The sequence below is a fragment of the Perna viridis genome, chromosome 5, assembly GCF_037379345.1.
Source record: "Perna viridis isolate PV_CMFRI_1.1 ecotype Kerala chromosome 5, ASM3737934v1, whole genome shotgun sequence".
In the NCBI taxonomy this organism is placed as follows: domain Eukaryota; kingdom Metazoa; phylum Mollusca; class Bivalvia; order Mytilida; family Mytilidae; genus Perna; species Perna viridis.
The window spans coordinates 25,906,524-25,933,496 of NC_142449.1; the positions used below are offsets into that span (position 1 = coordinate 25,906,524).

Consider the following 26,973-nt stretch of genomic DNA (forward strand, 5'->3'; position numbering starts at 1 on the left):
ACCAAGGAATGTGTTTAATTAAATAGCAAAAAAAGAGTCATCATGGACTTGTGGATCGTTACGTTATATCCATCTGCACCATGAAAACTGATTTGTTCCCTTTCCTCTTTCGTCTGCCCCGGACTTGACTTTTTTTTAGTAACTTGGCAGATGTTTATAGAAAAGCAGAGGTCGCTTACCCTACTGGTGCACCTGGTCAACTCTAACAGTTTTCAGTGGCATCCCAAGCTCATTTACTTTTTTAACTTTGAATTATTATTTTGGTTATTTTATGTTTTTTGTTGCTCATTTTGTATGAATTATTTAAGTTACTCATTTTCTGTGTTGTGTTTGTCTGTTTTCCATGTCTGGTCTTTGTCCCTGGATTACATTCTTTTGATTTCCACTGGATTCTTGGTTCCCTTGTTCACTCTTGTGAAGTCAGTGTAAGATCTTGACCTACACTTCGAGATCAATGGTAGAGGAAAACAATTGACCAAACTTTAAGACAAAGTGATGATTTTTCATTCTGTATTGTTAACTTTCCTTTCATCTGTGACAACATCCCTTCAGCACCTGTGTATGGAGTTTTCTTATCACAACTCATATGTTATGCTAGAGCTTGCTGTAACTATGCAGACTTTTTGTACCACGCTAGACGGTGTATCCATCTGCACCATGAGAACTGATTTGTTCAATGTATCATAGTTTTCCTGTCCTCCTTCGTCTACTCTGGACTTGACTTTTTATGAGCAACCCAGCGGATATTTCTAGAAAGGGTGAGGACACTTACCCTACCAGTGCACGTGGTCCATGCTCTCAGTTTTTATTGGAGTCCCAAGTTGCTCATTTACTTTTGTAACTTTGTATTATTATTTTTGTTATTTTATGTTCTTTGATGTGTGTGTCCGTTTTCCATTTCTGGTTTTGTCCCTGGATTCTATTAATACAAAGCAACAGAAGTCAGACATTTTATATCTAAAATACGAATCGAATAGCGTTATGAGGACATCATTCTCTCTTAATTCAGTTTTGCAGCTATTAAATTTCAAGACTAACATCCTCTGTACATTGTATTTCCTATACATACTTACATTCATCTCTTATCAAACTCTGATTTCCTACACTCGTGAGTAAAATATCTTCTCACTCATTCAGCTGTGCTTCAGTCATGCAAAAGACAGAACTTTTTAACAGTTATGTTAGAAATCAGAGATCTTCAAAAGGGACTCATGTAAGAAGCTATCAATCTTTTTTGTTAGTCTGCTTACAGTATTTCTAGATAAAATGGTTGTCTCTTTATTATAATGGTGTAGGATAGAAGTTGAACAATGCATAGGCCACTTAGATGCTGCTTATTGGATAATTAGGAAGAAAATTGAATTAAGTATTCTGTCTTCTTTTACGTTCTTAAAAGATTTGGTCCTTCTGAGAAAAATTCTGAAGAAAAATTATGGCCTTTATTTCTGAATCTCTTGAACTAAGATTTAAGATCCTTCACATGTATGCTTTTCTTCATGAATATAACGTGTTTATTCAGAGACTGTGAATTTATATTTTAATTTACTTCAGGATGGTTTGTTATCTGCTGGGTATGGAGACCTCATCAACAGACTACATGGACAGATTCCTAAAGTTACCAATGATGGCAAGAGACTCCAGATGGTCGTCTGCTCTGCTACACTTCACTCCTTTGATGTCAAAAAGATGGCGGTAAAATTGATTATAGCTTTCCTGTCAACAGTCTGTTATTTAAGGATGTTGATTTTTGACCAGGTTATGCAAAATTACAATATTAGGGGCAGTTTATGAACAAGTGTAAACTGCCCCGAAGTTGGTTATGCTAGCATAAATTGGTCAAAAATTAAAAACAATCATTCAAAATTAGAAGTTTTTCCATTCACCACACCTTTGTTTAGTCTGGAATTATATGAATTGCGGACTGTGGACTGATTGATATTAATGACATTACAGTACTAAGTTAGTTTATGGAAAATAACCTATCTTGCCCAGATGAGAAATCAACAATCAAATAAATGCTTGAAGAAAAAATGGTTGTATTGCATGATATTTTTAGTGATTTTAATCAGAGATCTTATTTTTTAGCTCACCTGGCCAAAGGCCAAGTGAGCTTATGCCATCACTAGGCGTCCGTCGTCATCGTGGACAAACTTTAAAAAATCTTCTCCTCTGAAACTACTGGACTGACAGGTTTTAAACTTGGCATGATTGTTCCCTAGGGTGTTCTGCACAAAATGAATGTTGGGATTATTGATATATGAAAAAACATGGCCGCTGTTACTAAAAATAGAACATAGGGGTCAGATGGCAGTTTTTGCAAATAACTCAAAAACCGTTGCATTTAGCAAATTTCTGGCATGGGGATAATATTGTTTAGCATCATGAGATGGACCTATGCCAAAGTTTTCAAAACAATAAGTCAACTGAGGTAGGAGTTTAGGGCCGTGAAACAGGTTTTTTGCATTTTTCGCATGTGCAACTTTGAAAATCTTCTTCTCAAAATCCATTTCACAGAATTCAATGAAAGTTGACATATATGTTCCTTAGGGTATCCCACACAAACTGACAGTTGGGATTGTTGATTCATGAAAAAACATGGCCGCCATTACTAAAAATGGCACATAGGGGTCAGATGGCAGTATTTTTGCCTTGAGCAAATTTCTGGCATTGGGTAAAATTGTTAAGCATCATGAGAAGGACCTATGCCGAAATTTTCTAAACCATTCATTGACTAATGTAGGAGTTACGACCCCTGAAACAGTTTTTTTGTTCTTTTTTTTTTTTTCTCACATTTACAACTTTGAAAATCTTCTTCTCTAAAACCATTTAAGATCATTGAATGAAAATAAGCATAATTGTTCTTTAGTATATTGTGCTCAAAATGACTGTTGTGATTTTTAATCTGTGAATAGATATGGCTGCCTATACTAAAAATGGAACTTAGGGGTCATAAGACAGGTTTTTTAATAAAATTCAAAAATTGTTGCCTTTAGCAAAATTCTGGTTCAGAAAACGGAGTTTTGGTATATAGGAATCACCCTGTCTGTCTGTCCATCTGTCTACATTCCTTGTAAGTGCAACTCTTCCTAAACAGCTGAAGGGATTTTGAGGAATTTTTTTAAAGAAGTTTGGGTGTAATATGTAGATTTGCATGAAGGAACGCAACTCCAAAGGGAGATGGTCCTATTTAAAGGTTGATTTTACTTATTAAAACTTTGTAAGTGCAACTCCTTCTAAACCGTTCAAGAGATTTTGATGAAATTTTATAGGAAGGTTTGGCATCATATGAAGATGCTAGAAAGAGCACCATTACTGGCATAGGACTCCAAAGGGAGATAATTCATGTAGATGACTTTACATGTTGAAACGTAAGCACAACTACTCCTAAACAGCTCAAGGAATTTTGATGATATTTAAGAAGAATTTGGTGTATCATACAGGGATCTCCATGGATCAAAATGAACACATGGCTCACTCTCTTGTTGGACAAATTTTTATTGTGGCGCGTGTCCTTTCATGCAGAAAATAACTTGCCAAAGAAGTATAAGGTTGAATGTGACATATTTAATAGCACAAACTGCAACATAGAAACCAACAATGGTATTTTTTCTGTCCGTATTGTCTATTTCAATTATAACAAGGTAAGGTTTTCCCTTCTCTAGGCTTGACCATAGATCCACAGCTCTAGGGAAATTAATATCACTGGTAGGTGTGGTTATTTTGTTGATACCACTAAACAAGTTCTTTATAATTTAACCACAAGAAGTTAGACAATAAAACGTCGTTTTCGTTGGAATTGTGTCTTTAAACAATTCTTTAGAACTTTTGGGAGTCGATTCATCACATTTTTCATCAAAGTTAGGCAAATTGAACCGCTTTTCTGTGTCAGATAATTGCCAAGATAAGACATTGTTGTATAAATTAAGATCGTCCTCCTCCCTCTCCGATCACATAGATCTTTATCAAATTGAATTAAACTCTTGACCCTTTCTATATTTTATTGTATGAAAAGTTTTCAAATTTTGTTCATTTAAAAAAAAAATAGTAGAAATCATCCAGATTTTTTTAATCGTATTGATTTTGCCAATGATGATAATTGTAAATTTGACAGATCCGAGATGTGTTTACACACCCGTTTCACTCAGTGACACATTAAACCCCCGTAAATTACCAATCAAAACATTGAAATTACCGTTAGAATAAATACACACGTCAATCATATAGATTTATGACAGGTATTGGTGATTAATAAACAAGAATAGTTGGGAAATACAGTGCCGATTTGCAATGCATGACGCAAATTTGAATACATGGCACACACCAAATGAACACATGGTGCAGCGCCATGCAAATAGAGGCTGTGGAGAACCCTGATCATATGTAGATGTGCATGAAGGAATATAATTACTATTGGATGACCCCAAACAGAGATAAATCCAAATTAAAGGTTTTACATTTGAGTCTATTTGAAGCAGGGAGATTGCTTACAGTATTTCTAGTTGATGTTGAGGTCAGTAGGTCATCATTCCAGAAAAAAAAAGTTGAGGCAATGGATTTTAATCACCACTTTTTGAAGTAAATAGCAATATATATTTCTTCAATCCTGCAAGCTGACTATACACAGTTGAATTAACTCATCTTTCATTATTATTTTAGGAGAGGTTGATGTACTTTCCTACATGGATAGATCTTAAAGGACAGGATGCTGTTCCAGAAACTGTACACCATGTAGTGAGTTAATTTATACATGTACCTCTGATACCTGTGGTTTTATGAAATAACTGTTTATTATGTGGTGAGTTTTTACAAAGCTATTCTATATTACCAAACTGTACACCATGTGGTGAGTTGATATATACCTCTGATTTTATTACCTAACTGTTCATCATGTGGCGAGTTGGTTGTAAAGCTATTATTTATTACCAATTTATACAATGTGTGGTGAATAGATATAATCACCATTTGATGTTTTGCTGTATGCCTTTGCTTTTATCACCCAACTAATCACCATGTGCTGAGTTGATATAAACCTGTCTTTTATGACCCAACTTTACTTTTATTGATAGAAACCTTGCACCATATGGTGAGTTAATAAAATTCTTTCCTTTGTTTTGCTTTAAACTGTTCAACAAGTGGTAACTTGATATAAGTTGTTTACCAATATACACAGTTCACTATTTGGTGAGTTAGTATTAACTGATCACCATATGGTGAGATGATATTATAAGTTACCTATGTTAATCTCCATAACTACCGATATTAACTTGGATAACAATCTTATTCCTGGGGTTTGCCCAAATACTGGCATTTAGGGACAAATGGAAACAAGTGTGTAAGGTTAAAGTGATGTTTTTCTTACTCTTAGTAAAAACATATATGAAAAAAAACGAAAATTTTGATATTTTTTCTTTAGATCCCTACACCTATCTAAATATTCAACATTTATCTTTCAAAATAAGAGAAATCGATCAACTTTAATTTTGCAGAAAATTTCATACACTACAACGTCTCAAGTGTGTGACATTGGCGTGGGACATTTTGCATAATTAGGTCAGGAATTTCATTCATGAAGACGTGACATTTTCATTAAAGCACAGAAGATGAGGATATTACAGGGTTTCATGGAATAAAATCAGGAATAAATTATGAAGTTTTATAACAGACATATAAGTCCTTCAATCGACAGAATTTATTTTTCATTGAAAACAAACAGAAAATGGAGTAGTAATCACATATTAAAGTATGCACGTGACTTTCCCCAGGGTAATAGTCTGCGTATATGGGTTAGCAACACTTGGGTATGTTGATTTTTTAAACACATGCCATAAACCAACCGAAATCCTAGATTTTGATTTTCTACAAAGCCGGGGATAAAAATCTATTCTTTATTACCAAACTGTACACCATGGGGTGAGTTGATATAGACCTCTGATTTTATTACCTAACTGTTCATCATGTGGCGAGTTGGTTGTAAAGCTATTATTTATTACCAATTTATACAATGTGTGGTGAATAGATATAATCATCATTTGATGTTTTGCTATATGCCTATGCTTTTATCACCCAACTGATCACCAAGTGGTGAGTTAATATGGAACGAGTCTTACCAGAAACTGTAGATTAAGATTGAAATGTATTTTTTCTTTTACCCTTCAAAATAATAAGAATAAAATAATATTGTGCTTTCTGTACTTTAATAGTTTGCATCTGATTTTTTATGTTATACCTTTATTACCAAATATGAAGGATTCACCCGATCCTGGCTTTGTTATAGAGAAAAGGTTCAAAGACGAGTAAGCATTTATTGTTTTCTAAAATCCAAGATATGTAAAAATACACAGACTACTTAATTAATAGAAGTTCCATTCTCAGCTGAATTATATTTAAAAGTACATTATTATTACCACATTCAGACTTGATAAGGTACATTTCCTTATGTCTGTGTATTTTTAATGTACTCATTTAGGCTTAGATTTCTCTGAATCCTCTGGGTAATAAAGTGTGAGATGATCAAATAAGTATATACCATTTACTCCAAGAAACAGATGTAACCCTATGAAATAGCTAGTGTTAGATTTAAACAATGTACAGCATGCAGGAAAAGTTAAGTTTCAGATTAAAAAGGATGGTTTGATGCACTTATGGGTATTCTGGGAGTTTTATATGGTGCAACACTTTCTTATTGGATAAGATTTGGATTGCTTACAGTGATTGTAGAAAAAGGATGCTAAGGGGCCATGGGACACTTGGTGTATTTGTTGAATATTTACAGTTAATTCTTATGTAAGCTTGAATAATTTATATTTTATTTGTAACACACTTTCTGATTAGTTGGTTCTCTTATTTTGTATAACCTAGCTTGATACTATGACATCATTAAATGTAGATTGGTCTGCACTTCACGACACGATTCAAATAATCCCACACAAAATAATGTTTTATTTAGGAATCAATTATTTATATTTTGACTGCCATTCATTAGAAATTAAATTATAAGTAATTAATGTTTCTAGTTTGTGAACAGGTTACTGTAATCATATTAATTTTCACAGTTGCTAATTTTTGTGGATTCTGTCAAGCAAACACATTTGTGGGTATCAATTTTTACAGTCTCAAATAATGTTTGGCTTTATATAGTGTTAAAAATCAATTTCATGGGTATTATTTTTGTGGTTTTCAAGCAACCACGAAAAGAGCATAGTAACATTTCCTAATTAAACCCATCATAATTTTTTCTATACTTTCTAAACAAATTTCTAGGTTTGATGCTGTTTTACAGCTGTTATTCAAGACCTTGTTATAAGCAACTAAGGTAATTAGTTGTCTAAATTGTTGGTAGTTAGATGCTCATTAAGGAAATTCTATAAACATCAAAATGTTAAAATTCTTTCATTTGTTTTTTTTTTCTGTGCTTGATATATGAGATAAACTGGGTTAATTAATAAGGAAATATATGAAACTATAGTTTTTTTTAACACTGATTTTATGTTTGGGCTTCTACATCTGCTGCACGAAAAAGTTCTTCTTCTTCTTCTTCTTCTTCTTCTTAGTTCTTCTTCTTCTTCTTCTTCTTCTTCTACTCCTCCTCCTCCTCCTCCTCCTCCTCCTCCTCCTCCTCCTCCTCCTCCTCCTCCTTTTTCTTTAATTTCATAACTCACACTTAGATATTAGATTCCCCAATGAATCTTGTTGTTTTCTTAAGGCCTTTGTAAGTTCCATATACGTTTCTTGAATGGTAGTTGGTATTACCCAAATGAATCAGAAGATATGTCTATAACAATGTCATGATAATATTGTGCCATAGGTTGTACATTTTTAGGGAAAGAGCATGTGCTCATTTAATTCTCACAAAATAAATAATATCTGCAGTTATTGAGGAAGGATACATTTCATTTTCGTAGGTTAAACTTTTTGCTTTGGTGACTTTTGGTTTTTGTAAACTATTGATTCAAACAATTTATTTTTTACTGTTTCAAAATCTGTAGAAAAGAATTGGTAATTTTTTTCAGAAATGTTTTGTAAGACAGTCCAAAACAATAATAATCTCATGTCTACCGTTTCTATTAAAATCACATAACCTATGTGAAATAAGGTCTGGAAAATTTTTATGTCTGCAAATTACATGTGAAGATTGGGTTTAAAACTTAATTTTTATGGTCTTTGTTAAGTACTGAGGGCGTATGGAAATTTTCCTGAGAGACCAAAATTTCAATTACTATGGTCTTATAAATAATACAAGAGATTATTCTTTCAGTAAATATAGACAAGCATAAATGCAAACTCAACATAATTAAGTTAGATGTGCAGAGAGATTTAAGAAGCATTTTGTTGCAGTCAGCTTAAATTGTAGAGGAATCTCACAGGTTTTGATTAAAACTTAACACATAGGAAAATGAGTGTGTTAGCATTTCTATGAAAGCAATAAAAAGGAATGTAATTGCTGAACCGAATTGGATAAATATTTAAATCTTACTTGCTTTTTTTTCTGCTTTAAAGTGAATATATCTTTTTGAAGATATATGGACTGCTGTCCATTGCTCTAGTTTGTCTGTTTGAAGACAAATTTGTAAAAAGTTACTCCCCTTTGCTTAAAATCTTAAAAAACGAAGCCAAAGTCGGGAATATGAAAAAGGACTACTGTAAAATTTCGTGGCAGTTTTATTTTGGCTATTTTAGGTTTAAGACCTGTTACACAAAAATTAAACAGCCTGGAATATTTTCTTCAAAGAACACATTATTACAATTTGAAGAACCAATCTGCGAATTTAAATCTGCACAAATCTGGATTGATTGCATAAACTGTGAAAAAAATGACACAAAAATTCCGGGTTAACAGTACAGTTTTTGAATGTATAACTTATACTGTATAATAACCTTGAATAGCTGTGTGTAGTTCAAGGTGACATTCAAGATAGTCAGAAAACATAGATTTTTTTCACAAATGTCAATTGACCATAATCAACTCCTTACAGCAAGGAAAATAACACCTGAGAAGTTCTGTACATTGTATTTGAACAGCTCTTCATAGAAAAATTATACAGGAATGGAACCCTTGACTAAAGGGTCTCCAGTCTGCATTTTTATACTTATCCTCTTCAGATTACGTAGAATATGAAAATTACGGCTTCTCAATTTTTTGAATTGTATTATTTTGGAATTTTTAGTGTAAAGTTTATTACCTTGAACTTTTTATCTTAAAAACTTGATTACTGACAGTCTTCATAGATATTGTCATGCAATAATCAATAGAAATTTTGTTAAGTACAGCTCCATATAATAATAAATTTGAGGATAACAGATCAGTTATGCTGTACATAGCATTTAATGGGAAAACAATAGTCTACCCTTTTTTTCTTATTTTAGTAATACTGGTGTTTAAATACCTTTAACAATATTTTACTGCTTATTGTGAAAAAAAATGTGTGAATAATTTCCTGCATTGTAGATTTCAATCAAATGATACATCCTTATTTCTGGAATTTTGACCAGGACATCTCTGTTAATAAATTCTTGTACTGAGAAAAAGTGATAATAATGAAGGTGGAAATGAAGAAAAATCCTTGGCATGGCAACTTTTGCAAAGCCGAGATTACAACATGCACACATTAGTTTCACCTAATGTTTACCTGGAGTAATGTACTGTATTAAAGTTTGTGACCCTTGATTCAATGATGGCTGTGCTGTGGTGGTTTTAAGGTTCATGGAAGTGTGTTTTATGGTTCCATTGTCTTTAAAATTGATTTTGATTAAAAATCTGTCCTTGAATTCATTTAAATTAGAATGTTGCTTATGATATTCGGGATTTCCAAGGTCATTTTAAGTTTTCAAAAAAGAGTTGAAAAATAAATAAATTTTAACATTAACAGAATAGTGCTACTTAGATTACAGGAAGTTAAATATTTAAGATCAAAACCAGAGATAGTGAGGGTTTTTTTTTTTTATAGGTTTATTAGTTATTAAGTTGATATTTTTATAATTTAACAAATTCATCATTTCTACAATTTTTCCCCAAACTTAAATTCCTTTTATTATATTGTAATAATTTTTCTAATGTTCCTGAAGTATTGGTTTTAGCCGAGATGTGATTTTTACACTCTGTTCTAACTTAACACTAGGTTCAATACAGTGTAATTAGCACTAGTGCAATGTGACCATAGTTCTCCTTTGACAGCGTATATTTTCAATAAATATGAAATATGAAATGAATATAAAATATTTTTAATTGTATTCTTTTAACCGAAATATGATCAATATGATTTGATTTTCACTCAGTTTTGTTAACTACAGATGAGTGGATTGACAAAATTTTCCTATATTTTTTCGGTCCATTACTATCACTATAAGACATTGATCGCACATTGAAATTTAAGTTATATATACAGTTATTCAATACTGTAAACATGTTAATTTTCGCGGTTGCTAATTTTTCGCGGATTCTGTCAAGTGAACATATTTGCAGGTATCAATTTTCACTGGGTTCAAAAAATGATAAGCCTTATATAGTGTTAAAAATCAATTTCGCATGTACTATTTTTCACGATTTTATACTTACCGCGAAAATAATGAAAATTAGTACACCGCGAAAATGAATACTTTGCAGTAGTTGTTCAAGATAGTTTGATGCCAGCCACTTTTACACCATGTTTAAAGTTCCTTTTTGCACAGTTTACATGTGTTTACTTTTTATGCAGATAGATAAAACCTTCACTTTGCTTTGTCAAATTTTTAGATTGACTTGTTCTTTTTCTAGGGGTTTTAACTACAGGTAATTCTCCTCTTCTCAAAAGGTAGGTGATGTCCTGTTCTGCTATTTATATTCCTGCTCCGATGGAGAAGGGGTATACTTTATCCTTGTCTATGTGTCTGTCAGTAAAAAAAATTTCTGTCACACTTTTCTCAGCAACTTCTCATCACATTGGAAAAATTCAACAACAGATTCCTGTTTACTGATGACTTTGTTTATTTTCTTTACATAGTGATTGAAAGTGGAGTATTTTCGTTATATAGTGATTGAAAGTGGAGTTATCATTATGAAACCATTCATCGCAGATTTCTTGTTTATTTTGTTTACTGGACAACAAGTGTGCAATATGAAAATTACATTTGGAAGGTCTCCTTATTTTTCAAGAGATACATATATATAAAAGAGTGAGAAATGGAGTAAAATAGTTGCACATAATTCACTTTTAGTTTCTATTAAATTGAAAAGGCAAAAATTTAAGTGATGTAGACTGTTGACCTTTGACTCTCATCAATATTTTCACAGATAGTGCATAAATGTTGTTATATGAATTTAATATCTTTATTTATGTGGGATATTGTTCTGTTTTGTAATGTAATGATGTGTAATTTCCCTGAAGTATTCCCGTTTCTCTGAAGGTCAAAGATTCATGTCCTAAGAAACAGTGACATTAGAATATATTAATTCTTGATAAAACTTTGTTGATTTCGTTGGAAAGGGATTTTGATAGAGTTTTATAGACTGTAAACCAAATAATTTTGTAAGTGATTTATTTTCTCTGATTTCATGTTCAAGAAGGAGTTGTGAAAATAGATCGCCAGGAATAGGTCCCCTTGTAAAACCCTGTGTTTATAGTCGTAGAAATAATTAGTGGTGAAATTGAACTGATGGCCTGAAACACCAAAAACTTTTCAAATAAACAAATTTGTTTTTAAGTACACCGGTACCATGTAATGGTTTATTTTGGCAGGTGTAAAATGCGGCCAGTTTTGAGGTAAAAAGTATACAAAAAAAATGTCATTTCTAATTTTGGTGTACTAAATACTTAAACCCAAATTGAAAATTCTGCTGATTTTTTTTTTGGCTTGATTAGGCATAATGCTAAAATATGCAAAAATTTGCACTCTATGAAATCTGTATGATTACCATATAACTCTTTAAAGGTTATAAAATATTACCAAGGACAATTTTCACCCTAAAGGAGTTGTTTGCTTTTATTAACCTGAAAAGAAACAATAAAAGTTATGTATGATGCTGTGCTAGAAAATTTAAATACATTGATAGTTTCTAAGAAAACAGTTTGGTTCAATATCTTGTTTTACAGATAAGGTTTAATTGGAAATTATGGTAGGAAATGGAAATCCTCTTGAATTTCGTAGTTCCTGAATTTAATTGAAATTTTTCAATGTCATAAGATTGGTATCAAAATTTATGAACATGTTTATTTTGAAGGCATCATTAAGAAAATATGGTTCATGTTTTAAATTTGAAGAATTTTTAGGGAAGTTGAAATACTTTGAAGTTCACATGTAAGCAGAATCTGCTTAGAAATAGGTATGGAAAAGGGGACTAACTTAGTTTTTTTTTTCATTACATATGAAAAGCATAGGAACATCAATCCCATAATGCACCATTTTTTTCCTATCATGCATTATCTCACTCATAAATGTAAGACAGTGTAAAATGATTATGTCATTGTGTCTGCAATCACTGTGTCACATTGATGGATTGTAGGTGTTAAGATGACCGTTGTATCTCCACTGAGATTAGGTTTAATCTGTTTTTACCGGACGCAATGGGAAATAGCAACTTCAATTCTGTGTTAATCTTGCTTACCCTCGACAAATTACTGTCAAAGATTGACAAAGAATGAATGCTAAAGCTAGTGAGTTGCGGTAAATGTCTTTGTTCTGCTAAGATTCCTTTCAGCGGTCACAATCTATCTGACAAATAGACCAATATCCGCTGACCAGTGCTTAAGGGATTTGCAAATTGATGTAATTGTACAAATTGTGTTAGACAGAGGAAGTTATTTTTTACAGCTGCGAAAATTGTTCAGATAAGTCGTTAGTTGACCAATTTCAGAACTGTTTATGATCATCTCACTGATTTTTCTGTAGATAAAAACCAACCAATTTCTGGCCTTGAACTCTGTTATTAGATTATGCATTGTTTTTACAGCTAGTGATATAGTTTACTTCAGGGGATTAGTTTGGTCTTCCCTTGGTTGAATGACCTGTATCTGATGAAATGTCATAGGTTGTTAATTGGACAATTATCAAGAAGGTTTAAACTTTCTAAAATTTTAATCTACTTTGGATTTCTATGTCTATTGAACAGTTAAATAATTAAGCAAGTTCATCAGGTGATTGTCATTAAATAAAGGGAAGACAAACTTTATTCCCTGAAGTTAATTTTATTACTCGCTGTAAGCCAATGAGGAAAAAGTTCACATGCAACAGTATATTTTCACTAAATTTTCCAGTTGCAAGCAAAAATCCAAAGGGTTAGCATTCAAGACAAGCAAAGTAACAAGATGGATGAAATTATTTTAATTTCTTGTTAAAAGGCTGAACTTCTTTTTCATCTGCCTTCTAAATGATAATGCCAATATACTAGAAATCATTGAGATGGAATCCATCTCTGTGGGTCTTGCTGTGGCAGTTAAACCATTTATAGGAAATGGTTTTGGAAAAAAACTTACATTGAAAGACAAAAAAGTTACAGCCTGGACATGAGTTAGTCACAGAAAAAAGAATGTGACCTTGAGTTCAAAGTTCAGGATCACAGGCCACTATCCATGGTATGTGATACATCATTTTAGGTGACCTACCCTCATGTCAAATATCAAAAGCCCACATCCGAAGGAAAAAAAAGTTACAGTCTGAACATGATTTTGTCACTGAAAAAAAAAAAAGAAATTTGACCATGAGGTCAAAGTTCAAGATCATAGGCCACTAACAAATGGTGTAAGACACATTATCTTTAAATGATCTACCCACATACAAAATACTAAAAGCCTTCATAAAAAGACAAAAAAAGTTACAGCCTGGACATAAGTTCGTAAAGGATGAACATACTATAGTTGAGAAAATTACTATTAAACCACAGACTAATTTATGAAAAAAATCTGGTATTGCAATTATGGGTACTACATTATAGTCTATAAATTGTAACTGTACCTCAGACAAGTTATGATAGATGTTAAATATGATATTTTCTGTGGATATTGTTTTCATTTAATCAGTCTTGATGATGATCTTGCCTTATGTGTCTTTGAAGTTTTGTTAATCTTTGAATCTGATAATGATTACAGGAAACGTCTGATTTTATGTAAACATGATGTTATAGCCATCAATATTTTGATTGTTTTTAGATGTAATGGAATTTGGTTTTTGATTGCAGATAGTTTATAGGAGTAAAACAGTTAACTCCAGGTTGTAAAGAATAGTCTTTCCTTGATTAAATCATACTGGACAGTATAAAAGGAGATATTGTCTTTCCATCAGACAGAGACTTACAAAAAACCTATCCTGTTGTCAACTGGCCAGTTAAGCACCTAAGCTGTTAGTCAAGAATATTGGTCATTTTACCAAAAGAAAACTAACCTTATCTCCTGATGTTGACTTTTTTTTGCTGTAATTCTGCTTATTACCTTTTTGGACTTCCATCTTTCCTTTGCCTGTCTTTGCTTCTTCAGATACTCAAAGGACACATTATACACCACATTTGTTTCCAAATACATTGGAAAGAATGAAAAGCACCTCAAAATTGACGGACTTCATGAGTTATTTTCAGAGGTCTCAACCTTTTTGAACTTTTTTGATTCCCATGAGGGAGATTATTATATTAATTGTCACTTACAGTACCAGAATCCTAATGAAAATATACTGTCCTTGTCAGTGGTAATGATTTCATAATAAACTTTGTAGGAAATAACTGGAATGAACATCTCCAAAGGGTCTACTAGAAATCATTACAATACTTAAAAATTATCCAGCAAAAAAACTCAATTAGCAAGTTAACTTGTTTTGTGTAAAGAGGTTAAGTCTAACAAGGCAATTTTTCCCACTCACTTTAGATGTCTGTTATTCATTATCAACTGCTTATGGAAATAAACAAATATAGTTAGATACAAACTCATGAAGGAGATAAACTTGTCTTTGTTGTACTTGGAATATGGAAAATACAGTAATTCATTCACACAATTATTTACAAATTACAGCAAATAAAATAGTTAATTTTAGGATATTAAGTAGGTCTGCCCTTGATTAAATTGCCATTACCTGATGAACTTCTTGATGAAGTTAACTGGACAATTGACAAATAGATTTAACTTTTTATTAAACTTAGATTAAAATACCTTTGAAATGATAGGTTTAAAAATTGTCAAATTAAATACCTATAGAATTGCATTCAATCAGTGAAAGACCAACTCTATTCTATGAAGTGAACTACTGTAAACAATATCAGTGTATAACTCAGTGTAACGGTACCATGTATTTCAGTGTATTACTCAGTGTAACGGTACCATGGTATTTTTATTCTACCTGTATACTATACAGTTAATTATTAAGCATTATTTGTCCATAGAAATAAGACAAGACTCATGCATACTTTAGATGGAATTATATATGATGGTCCTTGTCAGACTTTAGGTGGCATTATTTATGATGGTCCCTGTCACATTTTAGATGGCATTATTTATGATGGTCCCTGTTACATTTTAGATGGCATTATTTATGATGGTCCCTGTTACATTTTAAATGCAATTATTTAGGAAGGTCCCTTTGAAATAATTATGCACAGTATTTAGCTTAAAACTTGAGCAAACCCATGAAAATTATATAAACCTATTCTGTCAAAAAGTGGGCTATTTTGGACAATTTATTGCCTTTGATCCATAACCAATTAGCCTGTCAAGTCAAAGAGTAATCAAAGGAACCAAGATTCAAGTGGAAATGAAAAAAAAATTTATCAGGGACAAAGACCAGACATAGAAAACAGACAAACACAACAAAGAACACAAAGTAACTAAAATAATACATACAAAGGAACAAAAGTAAATGAGCAACTCGGACTCCACTAAAAACTGGAAGCATGGAGCAGAAGCACTGGTTGGGTAAGTGTCCTCTGCTTTTCTATAAAAACCTGCTGAGTTGCTCATAAAAAGTCAAGTCTGGGGTAGACGAAAGAGGAAAGGAAAACTCAAGTATTTTCCTTTTTTCATTTTTATAAATCATTCTCTATGGTGGGTAAATGAATGAAAGGGAATTATAATCATTGTTATTTAGAAAACACAAAATCTTCAATCAACAGAAGTATTCTAATGACATATTGACACCTTATTTGCAGACACATATAAAAAATTGAAGATGAATCTGATTTAAGGATATCATTATAACTAAGCAAAATTGATCAGTACCACAAAATACAGATCAAGTCTAATTTTCAGCTCCACCCAATTTTGCATCTCAAAGAACCACCTGATCAAATACAACTACACATCGTTTAACACAATGCTGTTGACTATAAAAAAAGAGAAGGATTTGATTAAGGTGTGTTATGGTGCCGTTTAGGAGTTATTGCCCTTGAAAATTGGAATACCAAGATATTTTTTATCACAAGGTCAGCTTTGATGAGTAATTGACTTTACTCAATAACCTAAAAGCTGTAATAATGTTCCTTTTCTAGACATTTTGCCTTATGTTTTTCATGATGACATGCAATGAAGTGGAGTCCTATTTTTTTTCACCGAAATGGAATCCTATTACGGTGTAGACAGTCATAAAACAACCTGCTGAAATATTTATAGTGCAGTGTCTGCAACTGCATGCATGTTGTACTTTACTGAAATTCTATCTCTGTTATTTAGTGGAAGCAAGGGAACTCATTAACAATGAATAAAAGAAATAGGCTTAATGGCAAAATGCATCATATGTTTTACCTGAGACTTGCTGGTCTTTGAGTAGTCATTGAAACCATGTAAATAATCGCAGGTTATTTTTTAATCAGAGGAAAACACAGAATTAACTTGCATGTCACATAAGAGTAGAGACTTTCAGTTACTTTGGCTGCTTAGTTAGGAGATAATGTCAAAATGGAGTTGTGGAGGAAAGAGTTTCAATAATGATTTTGCTGGGACCAGATTTATTGTTCTTTCCTGTTAGCATAACTGTTAACCCGCTCTGTTTTTGGGTCAATCTCCCACTTGGGAGACACAAATCTCCCTCTTTCACAAATTTCTCCCCCCAAAATCTCCCTCTTAGCAAAAATAATGTATAAATAACATTCTAAATGGCTTATCAAATTGGTATCAATATAATGTTTATGTAACATAACTAGTAATAATCATTGGGAAACAATAAACAAATAATTAATTCGTAATCACTCCAATTTTGATTAGAAACCCTTTGATTTTATACATTTCTTATCTTTGTACTTCAGGATTTCTGGAAAAATTATCCTTTTTAACAGTGAAAATGGTTGTCACACTAAATCTCCCTTTTAGGAAAGCTGAAGAGAGGGAGACATCCCTCTTTAAGCATTCAAAAGGTTAACAGGTATGTGTTTGAAATATTGGGATTGATAAAGCTTGCAAAAAGACTCTTTGCTGATCGAGTTCAACTTTAACAAATGAATGTATTATATCAAACCTCCTGCAAACAAAGGTTGAGGGTATGTTGAGGAATCACCCATCTGTATGTATGTATATTTGTCAGTCTTGCTGTCGTTCTATCCCCTAGTCTTTCCAAATTTCTTGTTTGCACATCTTCTCCTTAACTGCCTTACTGAAATATTATTAGGAAGGTTGAGCATCAGATGTAGATATCACTGTGCATGAAGGAATATGATAATAGTTGTCAGAAGACTCAGAAGGTGAGGGCTTTACATGTTAAAACCCTGTAAGTGTATCTTAAGGGAGTTCAATGAAATCTAATGGACTGGGCATCACATGTAGATGTGCTTACAGCAGTTTAGAGATTGTAGAGGGTATCTAAAGGAAGGTAATTCAGCTTCAACGTTCTAGCCTATTTAAAGCTCTTTGTGAGCTCTTAGTATTTCTAGGTTTAATTCTAATGAACTTGCATTTTCAAGACTATGAACTACAAGGTAAGGAAAGATAACTCTCTTGACAGTGTCCAGCAACTGACTCCATGGAAACAATGTAAAAAATGACATGGGTAAACAAATTCAGTTAGATGCTGTGAAGAGATGACTTATTGAATTCACAAGTAGCTATAGAATTATTATATTGGTTATGAGTCATGATTTAGTAGAAAATAAGAAAGAATTCTATTCTTTATCATGAAACAACAATTTTGCCAATTTTCATTGAATTATTTGTTATCTGTGTAAGAGAAAATTATTCTATAACTATCAGGGAAATGTCATACTGCTATTGTACTGTTAAATCTGTCTAAAGTGAAGTATGACTGTGAAGGGTTTGGTCTAGACATGTGTTTGGTTTAGACAGGTTTTTGGTTTACCAAGGTTCAAAATATATTTAAACTGATATGAAAAGACTTTACTTTAAAGTGTCTGATTGATTCAGTCAGGGTTGGGTTTAGATAGTTTATTTAGGATACAAGTTTTACTGTCTGATTGATTCAGTCAGGGTTGGGTTTAGATAGTTTATTCAGGATACAAGTTTTACTGTCTGATTGATTCAGTCAGGGTTGGGTTTAGATAGTTTTTTGTCTGATTGATTTAGTCAGGGTTGGGTTCAGATAGTTTATTGTCTGATTGATTCAGTCAGGGTTGGGTTTAGATAGTTTATTCAGGATACAAGTTTTACTGTCTGATTGATTCAGTCAGGGTTGGGTTTAGATAGTTTATTGTCTGATTGATTCAGTCAGGGTTGGGTTTAGATAGTTTATTGTCTGATTGATTCAGTCAGGGTTGGGTTTAGATAGTTTTTTGTCTGATTGATTCAGTCAGTGTTGGGTTTAGATAGTTTATTGTCTGATTGATTCAGTCAGGGTTGGGTTTAGATAGTTTATTCAGGATACAGATTTTACAGTAGTTTTTAACCACATAGAACTTTTTCTTAGCTGTTTGAAAAGTTGACAAAAAAGCATCAATTAAAAAATGATACCTCTGAAAACTGTTTTTACCTGAATTTAAAAAAAAAATTGTATCATGGAAAATGTATACAGTACTCACAGTTTATAACTTACTGGAATCCACAAAAATGAAAGTTCTGACAGTTCCTACAGGATTAAAATAACTGGTATTAGTTCCAGAACTTATTAACCAATCCCCTTGAACATATAGAATAACAGCATTTATTATATTTGTAGATTTCTGTAAATTACAACCTTGGAGAAAAAATCCAATTATTAAATGAAAAAAAAAGTCTTTGCTAAGTCTACTCTCATAAGAAATTCTTTGGTGAGTTGGTCAATGACCCTATTTTGTAATCTTAAGCTGTATTGTCATGGTAATTATGTTGTTTTTCTGTAGAATTAATTTTGTATTGAGGAATCACTGAGGATTTTACTAAGAAGGTCCTTTGATGTTAGGATATCGTTTTTTCCATGGCAGACTCTGTAGAGTTGTTCTAATGTATCAATGTTTTATTCATTACAAGACTTGTTACTGTCTGTTATTAAGCTAAAGACTTCTTTTTAAGAAACTAATAGTAATTAAATTCCCACAAACTTGTGAGTAACTTTACAATAAATGGTGTAGATTAGCATATCATCAGCTATGTGCTTTTATCTGTTTAGTTGTATCTGAAGGAACTTCAATGGTCCTGATTGTATTGTTAACTTCCTTATACAGTAAAATCTTCTAAACCAAACCCCTTTTTGACTTTAAAATGTGTGGGGTTAAGGTGTGTGTTCAGTTTACTTAGGTTCAAAATATATTTAAACAGATATAATAGGACTTTTAAAAGTGTTTTGGTCTAGACAGGTTTTTGGATTTTTCAGGTTTGGTTTAGACAGGTTTCACTGTATATTTGGTAAATGATTCTTGGTTTTCACATTTTTATACTATAGATTTCCATGTCTTTCTTATATGAAAGGATGGAGGAATTGCTTTAGAAAGTCTGTCCTTATCTAACCATGCACCTTTTTGAATGATCATGGCCCATACAATGTAATTTGTAATATACTCTATTTAGCATTGAATCTTGTCCATTTTTATCCCCCACCACAATGTGGAAGGGTTCATGAAAACAACTGTGTCTGTCCATCTGCTACACTTTGTGGTTGCAATTCTTGGAAAATGCTCAACAGATTTTATTTTAATTTTTTAGGATAATATTCACCATATGTAATTGATTACATTGCACCGTCATTTTGATTCATCAAATTTTAAAGGAGTTATGGGACTTTGTTGAATTTGTACATGCTACACTATAAGCACTCATTGTGAACACAACTCCCAGGACACTGTAGCTCAGATTTAGTACAAATTTTACAGGACTGTTAGTCATAATATCTAGTTGATCAGCTTTTACTGCAATTTTGATTCTACAAATTTTTCAGGAGTTATGGGGCATATTGCACTTAAACTTTATTGTAGCAGCAGGGGAAATATGGTTACGTGTAGTAATCTTGTTTATCTATTTCAAATAAATTAAGGAATGGATCACAAATTAATCTGATATTTCATTCCAGAGTTATTGCCCTTTATCAAACAAAATTAAGGAAAATATTCAGTTTTCAGGCATGTATTCTAGAAACCACTATTTCCACTTCACATAGGCTTCATTGCTAATTTCATAATATTCAATGGCTTCTCTGGACTATACCTTAACCTACTGAAGACTATATACCAGCATGATTCTACATGTGTCAGCTCACAATCCTCAGAATGGCATATGTCGTAAAGCAGACTTGCAGTGCAGCACTGGTCACTGGAAGTAAAGGGTCTATAAATAGCATGGGAAACCTCTAGTATTTTCACAAGATAGGGGAATATTTAGTAATCATTATTGAGAATAGGATTTACATCACAAAAAGAAAAATGTACATATAAAATGTGCAGAAATTTTAACAATTTTAATTTTTTAAATAAAGTGAGAACTTTTTTCACGGTGCGATGGGGAACAGCAGGCAATTTCTGCATAGGGCTATTTTTTGGTATGTTCCAAATGCTCATTGGTTGAATTGGTAGTGTGTAACCTGAAGGTTAGATTAAAAAAAGAGATTGTCTTTAAATGTGCTACATAGCTTGGTACATGGCTTGGTGCCTATTTGACATTGTGTTTAAATGTGCTACATAGTTCTATGACCATTTGATATGGACAGGGCTATATTCCTTGTTTAGCTATAATTGAAAATGTAGTTTCAAGACAATAACAGTAGCTTAGGTTTATGACTTAAAAGGCACTCTATTAAAACTTCTCATATTAGTTTTTTTTTTTTTTTTAAAAAGGAAAAGGGGAGGGTTCATGAAGTGTGAAGAACATATTACAATGCAAACCAGTTTCTGTAGTGTACACCTGCATATGAAACAGCTTTGTTGTTATTGTGCTATTGCAACAATCATTCCTGAAAACCAAAAGGTAATAAAATTTGCCCATTCAGTATATGTTCATCAAAGACTAATAAAAGTATACAGTGAACTATGTACTATCACTTGAAGATAATGCTTTTTATTCTTTCTAAACATTGAAGCATTTTGAAATGGATATCTGGATACAACTCATAAGTTTTCAATGATGTCATAAATTTGAATTCCTTGTTTTATGGAACAACACTAATTGGTTTCCCACAAACAGCAACAAATATTTTTTTGATATCAGACTCAACCAACATAAGCAACAACCTTCAACCGTAAATAGATTTAGATTTCAGACTCAACCAGTATAAGCAACGACCTACAACCATAAATAGATTTAGATTTCAGACTCAACCAATATAACCAACGACCTTCAACCATAAATAGATTTGGATATCAGACTCAACCAATATAAGCAACGACCTTCAACCATAAATAGATTTGGATATCAGACTCAACCAATATAAGCAACGACCTTCAACCATAAATAGATTTGATATCAGACTCAACCAATATAAGTAACGACCTTCAACCATAAATAGATTTAGATATCAGACTCAACCAATATAAGCAACGACCTTCAACCATAAATAGATTTGGATATCAGACTCAACCAGTATAAGCAACGACCTTCAACCATAAATAGATTTGGATATCAGACTCAACCAATATAAGCAACGACCTTCAACAGTAACTAGTTTTGAAAAATTAGACTCAATATTATGAAATAATTTTGGATATTAAACTCAACTGATATAAACAATGACCTTCAACAATAAATAGCTTTAGATATTCGACTCTACCAATTTAAGCAACGACCTTCAATAGTACATTACAGTGAAAGAAAAAGGTATTATTGTATCATTAATCAGATCTCCCAACTGACTAATGTGTATAGCTGTATTACAATTAGATATATTCTACAATTATATTTGGTTACAATATTATTCCTGGAAAAAATTCTCCCATATTATTTAGCTGACAACTACATATGGTAAAATTAGATTTACAGCCTTTTTGATAAAGTGTAAATTGAGAAAATTAACCCAAAACCTAGCTACTTCTTGAATAAATTTTATCTGATTTATGGTTATATGGTGTTCAGTATATTATACATTTGATATTTAAGGCTTTGGTTTGTTTCCTAATTGTGTTTGTGCAACGATGATAATTCAATTTACATGAAAATAATAGCTATCTTCAAGATCTCAAATGTGGTTAATTTGGTTTGATTTTAGGAGATTTCTTCTTGTATACCCCCATAAAAAAACGAGGTGAAAAGGTGAATAGTCCGTCAAACTGTCATGTGATATGTTTTCAATTTTTGCTATTAAAGCACATAAGATGTTGTTGTTGAGAAGATAGTGTCTGTCCAATCAGAATCTTACTGCCTAGCTATGATATTTTTCTGTCCTTGGAATCTTACTGTCTAGCTATGATATTTTTCTGTTCTTGGAATCTTACTGTCTAGCTACAATATTTTTCTGTTCTTGGAATCTTACTGTCTAGCTATGATATTTTTCAGTCCTCGGAATCTTACTGTCTAGCTATGATATTTTTCAGTCCTCGGAATCTTACTGTCTAGCTATGATATTTTTCTGTCTGATCAGAATCTTACTGTCTAGCTATGATGTTTTTCTGTGCAATTGGAATCTTACTGTCATTACTGACATTAAATGGGTGTTGGCAGAAATCCCAGGTCTGACACGAAAGAGGTTGAAAATTCTGATTCACTGCAGGAGCCGCTGTTAAGTCTATCCCAGATCTTTTGCTGCCAAGATTCTCTTGGACAAGGTCTTATTTTTTATTGCAGACAAAACCATTGTTTTTCTTCTAAAGTACTAAAAGACTGGCTTTTTTTCCATTTATTATATAATATTTAGATAAATAGTGCCAGACTGTTGAACTTGGTGTTACTTCAGTCTAGTCTCAATTTTTCTTACTGAGTTTTTATGAATATCATTTGCCAGTTTCTACCTGACCCAAAAAAATATTTGTGATCATACTTCTGTATTACTGTGTCATTTGATGTCCAGATAATAATTTGAGTACCAGTATATTTGTAAAGATCGTTTTTGTTTATTTCATCATAAAATCATGAAAATTGGGGAATTAAGGTTGGCTTAGGTATCACAAATGTGAAAATGTTTTCATTAAAAAAAAAAAATCAAATATATAGGAGGCAAAAAAACCAAGAAGTTGTACTTAGTCCTTTCATTTTTTACATGCCATGGTATGACAAACATGTCATGTTTAAACTGCCATTCCTTTGTCTTTCTGTCCATCCACATGTTTCCACTCAACTTTTATTGTTCTGTGTTTTTATGCATCAGAGCTACAGGAGTTTTAGCATTTAATTGTCAGTCCCTGTATAATTCAGGCAGTAAGTGAAACATGGTATGAAAAAAACCCAATCATTTTGCTAGTGTAATTTGATTATTTGCACTATCAGAATCAATGAAAACAGAAAAGATTTTTCATATTATGCTGGACTATTAAATTACAATTTCATTGAAATGCACTGAAAATGAGCATTTCAAGGGAAAATAACTCTGCCAAAAACTTCATTTTTCTAAGGTCTCACTAACCACTTCTGGGTCAAATGACCACCCCACCTTATGTAGTACCAAAAACACACATAACCTAGAAATGTGCATTATTTGTGTGTATTCTGACCAAAAGTAGTCAAGTATTCAATATAAAGCTGAGAATGTGTACTTTAAAATCATATATGTTATTTACTACAAAAGTGTATGAATATTGTTTACATGTGTGAGTTAAATTTGCCTCCATGCTGTCAGTTAGCAGAAAAGGTAAAAATGTTGATTTTCAGTATTTTATGTTCAAGTAAATTTTGCGAAGAATTTCTATGGTCATCGTACCATTAGAATAATGATTTTGAAAGCCTTATTTTCCAAGCTTCGCAATGGTATGCAACTTAAAGGTGTCATTTGTCCTGGGAATTCACAGTGAGACATTAAAAATTACTTGTTTAACATGTAAAGTAATGGAAGTGATAGAAATGGTTAGTGAGACCTAACATCCTTGAGTGTTATTTTCCTTTTATCATGATTGAAAGGGGGATGGGGTGTCACTAGTGAGCCATCGCTCACAGATTTCTTGTTTTTCTGAGTGGGGTTGTTCTTAGCATGATGTAGCTTTCAACATCTTTTGAAAGACACAATGCATATTGTAATTTTAGCATGATTACTGTGTTTTGTTTACCTTTGTTAATATGTTTTAAGTACCAGTCTTTATAAAAATCAGACAGGAAGTGATTCATGCAAATTAAAAACCCACCAATTCACTTTTTATTCAAAATCAGAATTAGTTTCTGATCACAAAACTAATCTTAGTTTGTCATTTGGATGTTGCACTTCTGAGATAAAAATTATACAGATTGTATATGAAATTGACACTTTGGAAGAGTTATTGTTCTTGAATAAGTTTGATTTTATTGATTTTAGTGTGAGATAAATGTATGGTATTCTCAAAAGTACAGATATGATATTATGCTGTATCAACATGAGACTCTTATATCACTCCCAATGTCCACCGGCCCATGGATGGATATAGGTTGAGGGTTGACACTGTATGTGATACAGATTTTGACATGTCATGTTTATTATATCATACATTTTAACTTTACTACAAGTTAAGTATGTGAAGGGGTGTGATATAGGATATGTGATATAAGTCTAGTGATTACTTCAAGTGTGTTCTATGGAAGGGTGTGATATAGGATATGTGCTATAGGTCTAGGGGTGTGATATAGTGTATGTGATGTAGGTCTAGGGGTGTGATATAGGGTATGTGATATAGGTCTAGGGGTGTGATATAGTGTATGTGATGTAGGTCTAGGGGTGTGATATAGGGTATGTGATATAGGTCTAGAGGTGTGATATAGGATATGTGCTATAGGTCTAGGGGTGTGATATAGTGTATGTGATGTAGGTCTAGGGGTGTGATATAGGGTATGTGATATAGGTCTAGGGGTGTGATATAGTGTATGTGATGTAGGTCTAGGGGTGTGATATAGTGTATGTGATGTAGGTCTAGGGGTGTGATATAGGGTATGTGATATAGGTCTAGAGGTGTGATATAGGATATGTGCTATAGGTCTAGGGGTGTGATATAGTGTATGTGATGTAGGTCTAGGGGTGTGATATAGGATATGTGATTAGGTCTAGTAACTACTTCAAGTGTGTTCTGTGTAGGAGTGTGATAAAGGGTATGTGATATAGGTCTAGGGGTGTGATATAGGATATGTGCTATAGGTCTAGTAACTTTATTTCAAGTGTGTTCTATGTAGGGGTGTGATATAGGGTATGTGATATAGGTCTAGGAGTGTGATATAGTGTATGTGATGTAGGTCTAGGGGTGTGATATAGGGTATGTGATATAGGTCTAGGGGTGTGATATAGGATATGTGCTATAGGTCTAGTAACTACTTCAAGTGTGTTCTATGTAGAAGTGTGATATAGGGTATGCAATATAGATTTAGGGTGTGGTATAAGGTATATGATATAAGGTGAACAATATAGGGTTTAAACCATCACTTATAATGCATTTACAAAAAAAGGTATATTTTACTCTTAATATATGATATACATTGTATTAAAATATAGCATCTGAATACCATTTAACCAATTTTACAACATGAATCACCTGTACCTTAGGCAGTGTCTGAATTTTATATATCGGTAGACAGTTTCTTATTTAGCTTCAAGTACATGTACTGTATGACAACAGATATCCTTATTAGGACAAAACTGCGTTATTTTAGAATACCACTTTGATAGTCTTATCAAAGTATGGAGTTATTTAGCAATGTCCCCTATGGGATAGCTCACAAAATAACTATAAATTGGGAGGCTTAAGCACATTACTTTCACCCTTCAGTAAATAATCCATCAGGGAGCAGTTGAAATTTATTTCATGATAATTTGATCCACAAAAGATTTTAACGGACACTTTTTAGAGACATGTAATTTCATACTTTAAAAAGAGGATTAGATTGATTACCAAGAAATTTTTTTTCAAATGGTTTGCTTATTTGAAGTTTTTTCCTAGTTACAGTTAGTGAAAAAAGTTCACATTATGGAAATTTTAATAGATATTGCTATGGAAGTTTTGGAGACAAGGCAAAAATAGCAATGATTTGCATTTGTCATTTTGATGGATTACATGTACTTAAATAAAGTTCTTATAGGTTAGTGATGACTTACAATCGGAACTACTTGGCCATTTCTGCTAAAATTTCCTCAGATGCAGAAAGGAGAATTTCTTCTTGAAAAATTGCCGGTATTGTAGTCATATGTGACTCATAAGTAGAGCTGTCCACTAGGTGGCCCTGAAAAATAACTCTGTTAACAATTTTGGCCTGAAGGGAGGAGCTAGGAAAAAAGTAAAGGGTCTATGATAACCCCATATATTCAATACTGTTAACATACTAATTTTTCGCTATTTTCATTGTGTGCAGAAAACCATGAAAGATAGTACCTGCGAAATTGATTTCTTATACTATAAAATGCTTCTAATTTTCTGAAATCGCGAACATTGATATCCACGAATATGTTCACTTGACAGAATCTGCGAAAATTAGCAACCATGAAAATTGATGTGTATACAGTATTCCACATTCCAGTCATATAAAGCTGTGTTCTGTGAAGCATTTGATTTCAGTAGCAGAGCATTTTTGTAAATTGTTTTTGCAT

At 32.4% G+C, this 26,973-nt stretch overlaps 1 protein-coding gene across 1 annotated transcript in view; it reads left to right on the forward strand.

The window, feature by feature from the left end:
* The window catches only part of LOC148616842 (ATP-dependent RNA helicase DDX1-like), a 206,856-nt gene that overhangs the window by 28,577 nt on the left and 151,306 nt on the right, over window positions 1-26,973 (forward strand). Inside the window, exons 18-19 of the mRNA XM_088583957.1 lie at window positions 1,552-1,692; window positions 4,657-4,731. Coding sequence (XP_088440083.1) covers window positions 1,552-1,692; window positions 4,657-4,731 — 216 coding nt within the window. The remainder of the gene's footprint in view (window positions 1-1,551; window positions 1,693-4,656; window positions 4,732-26,973) is intronic.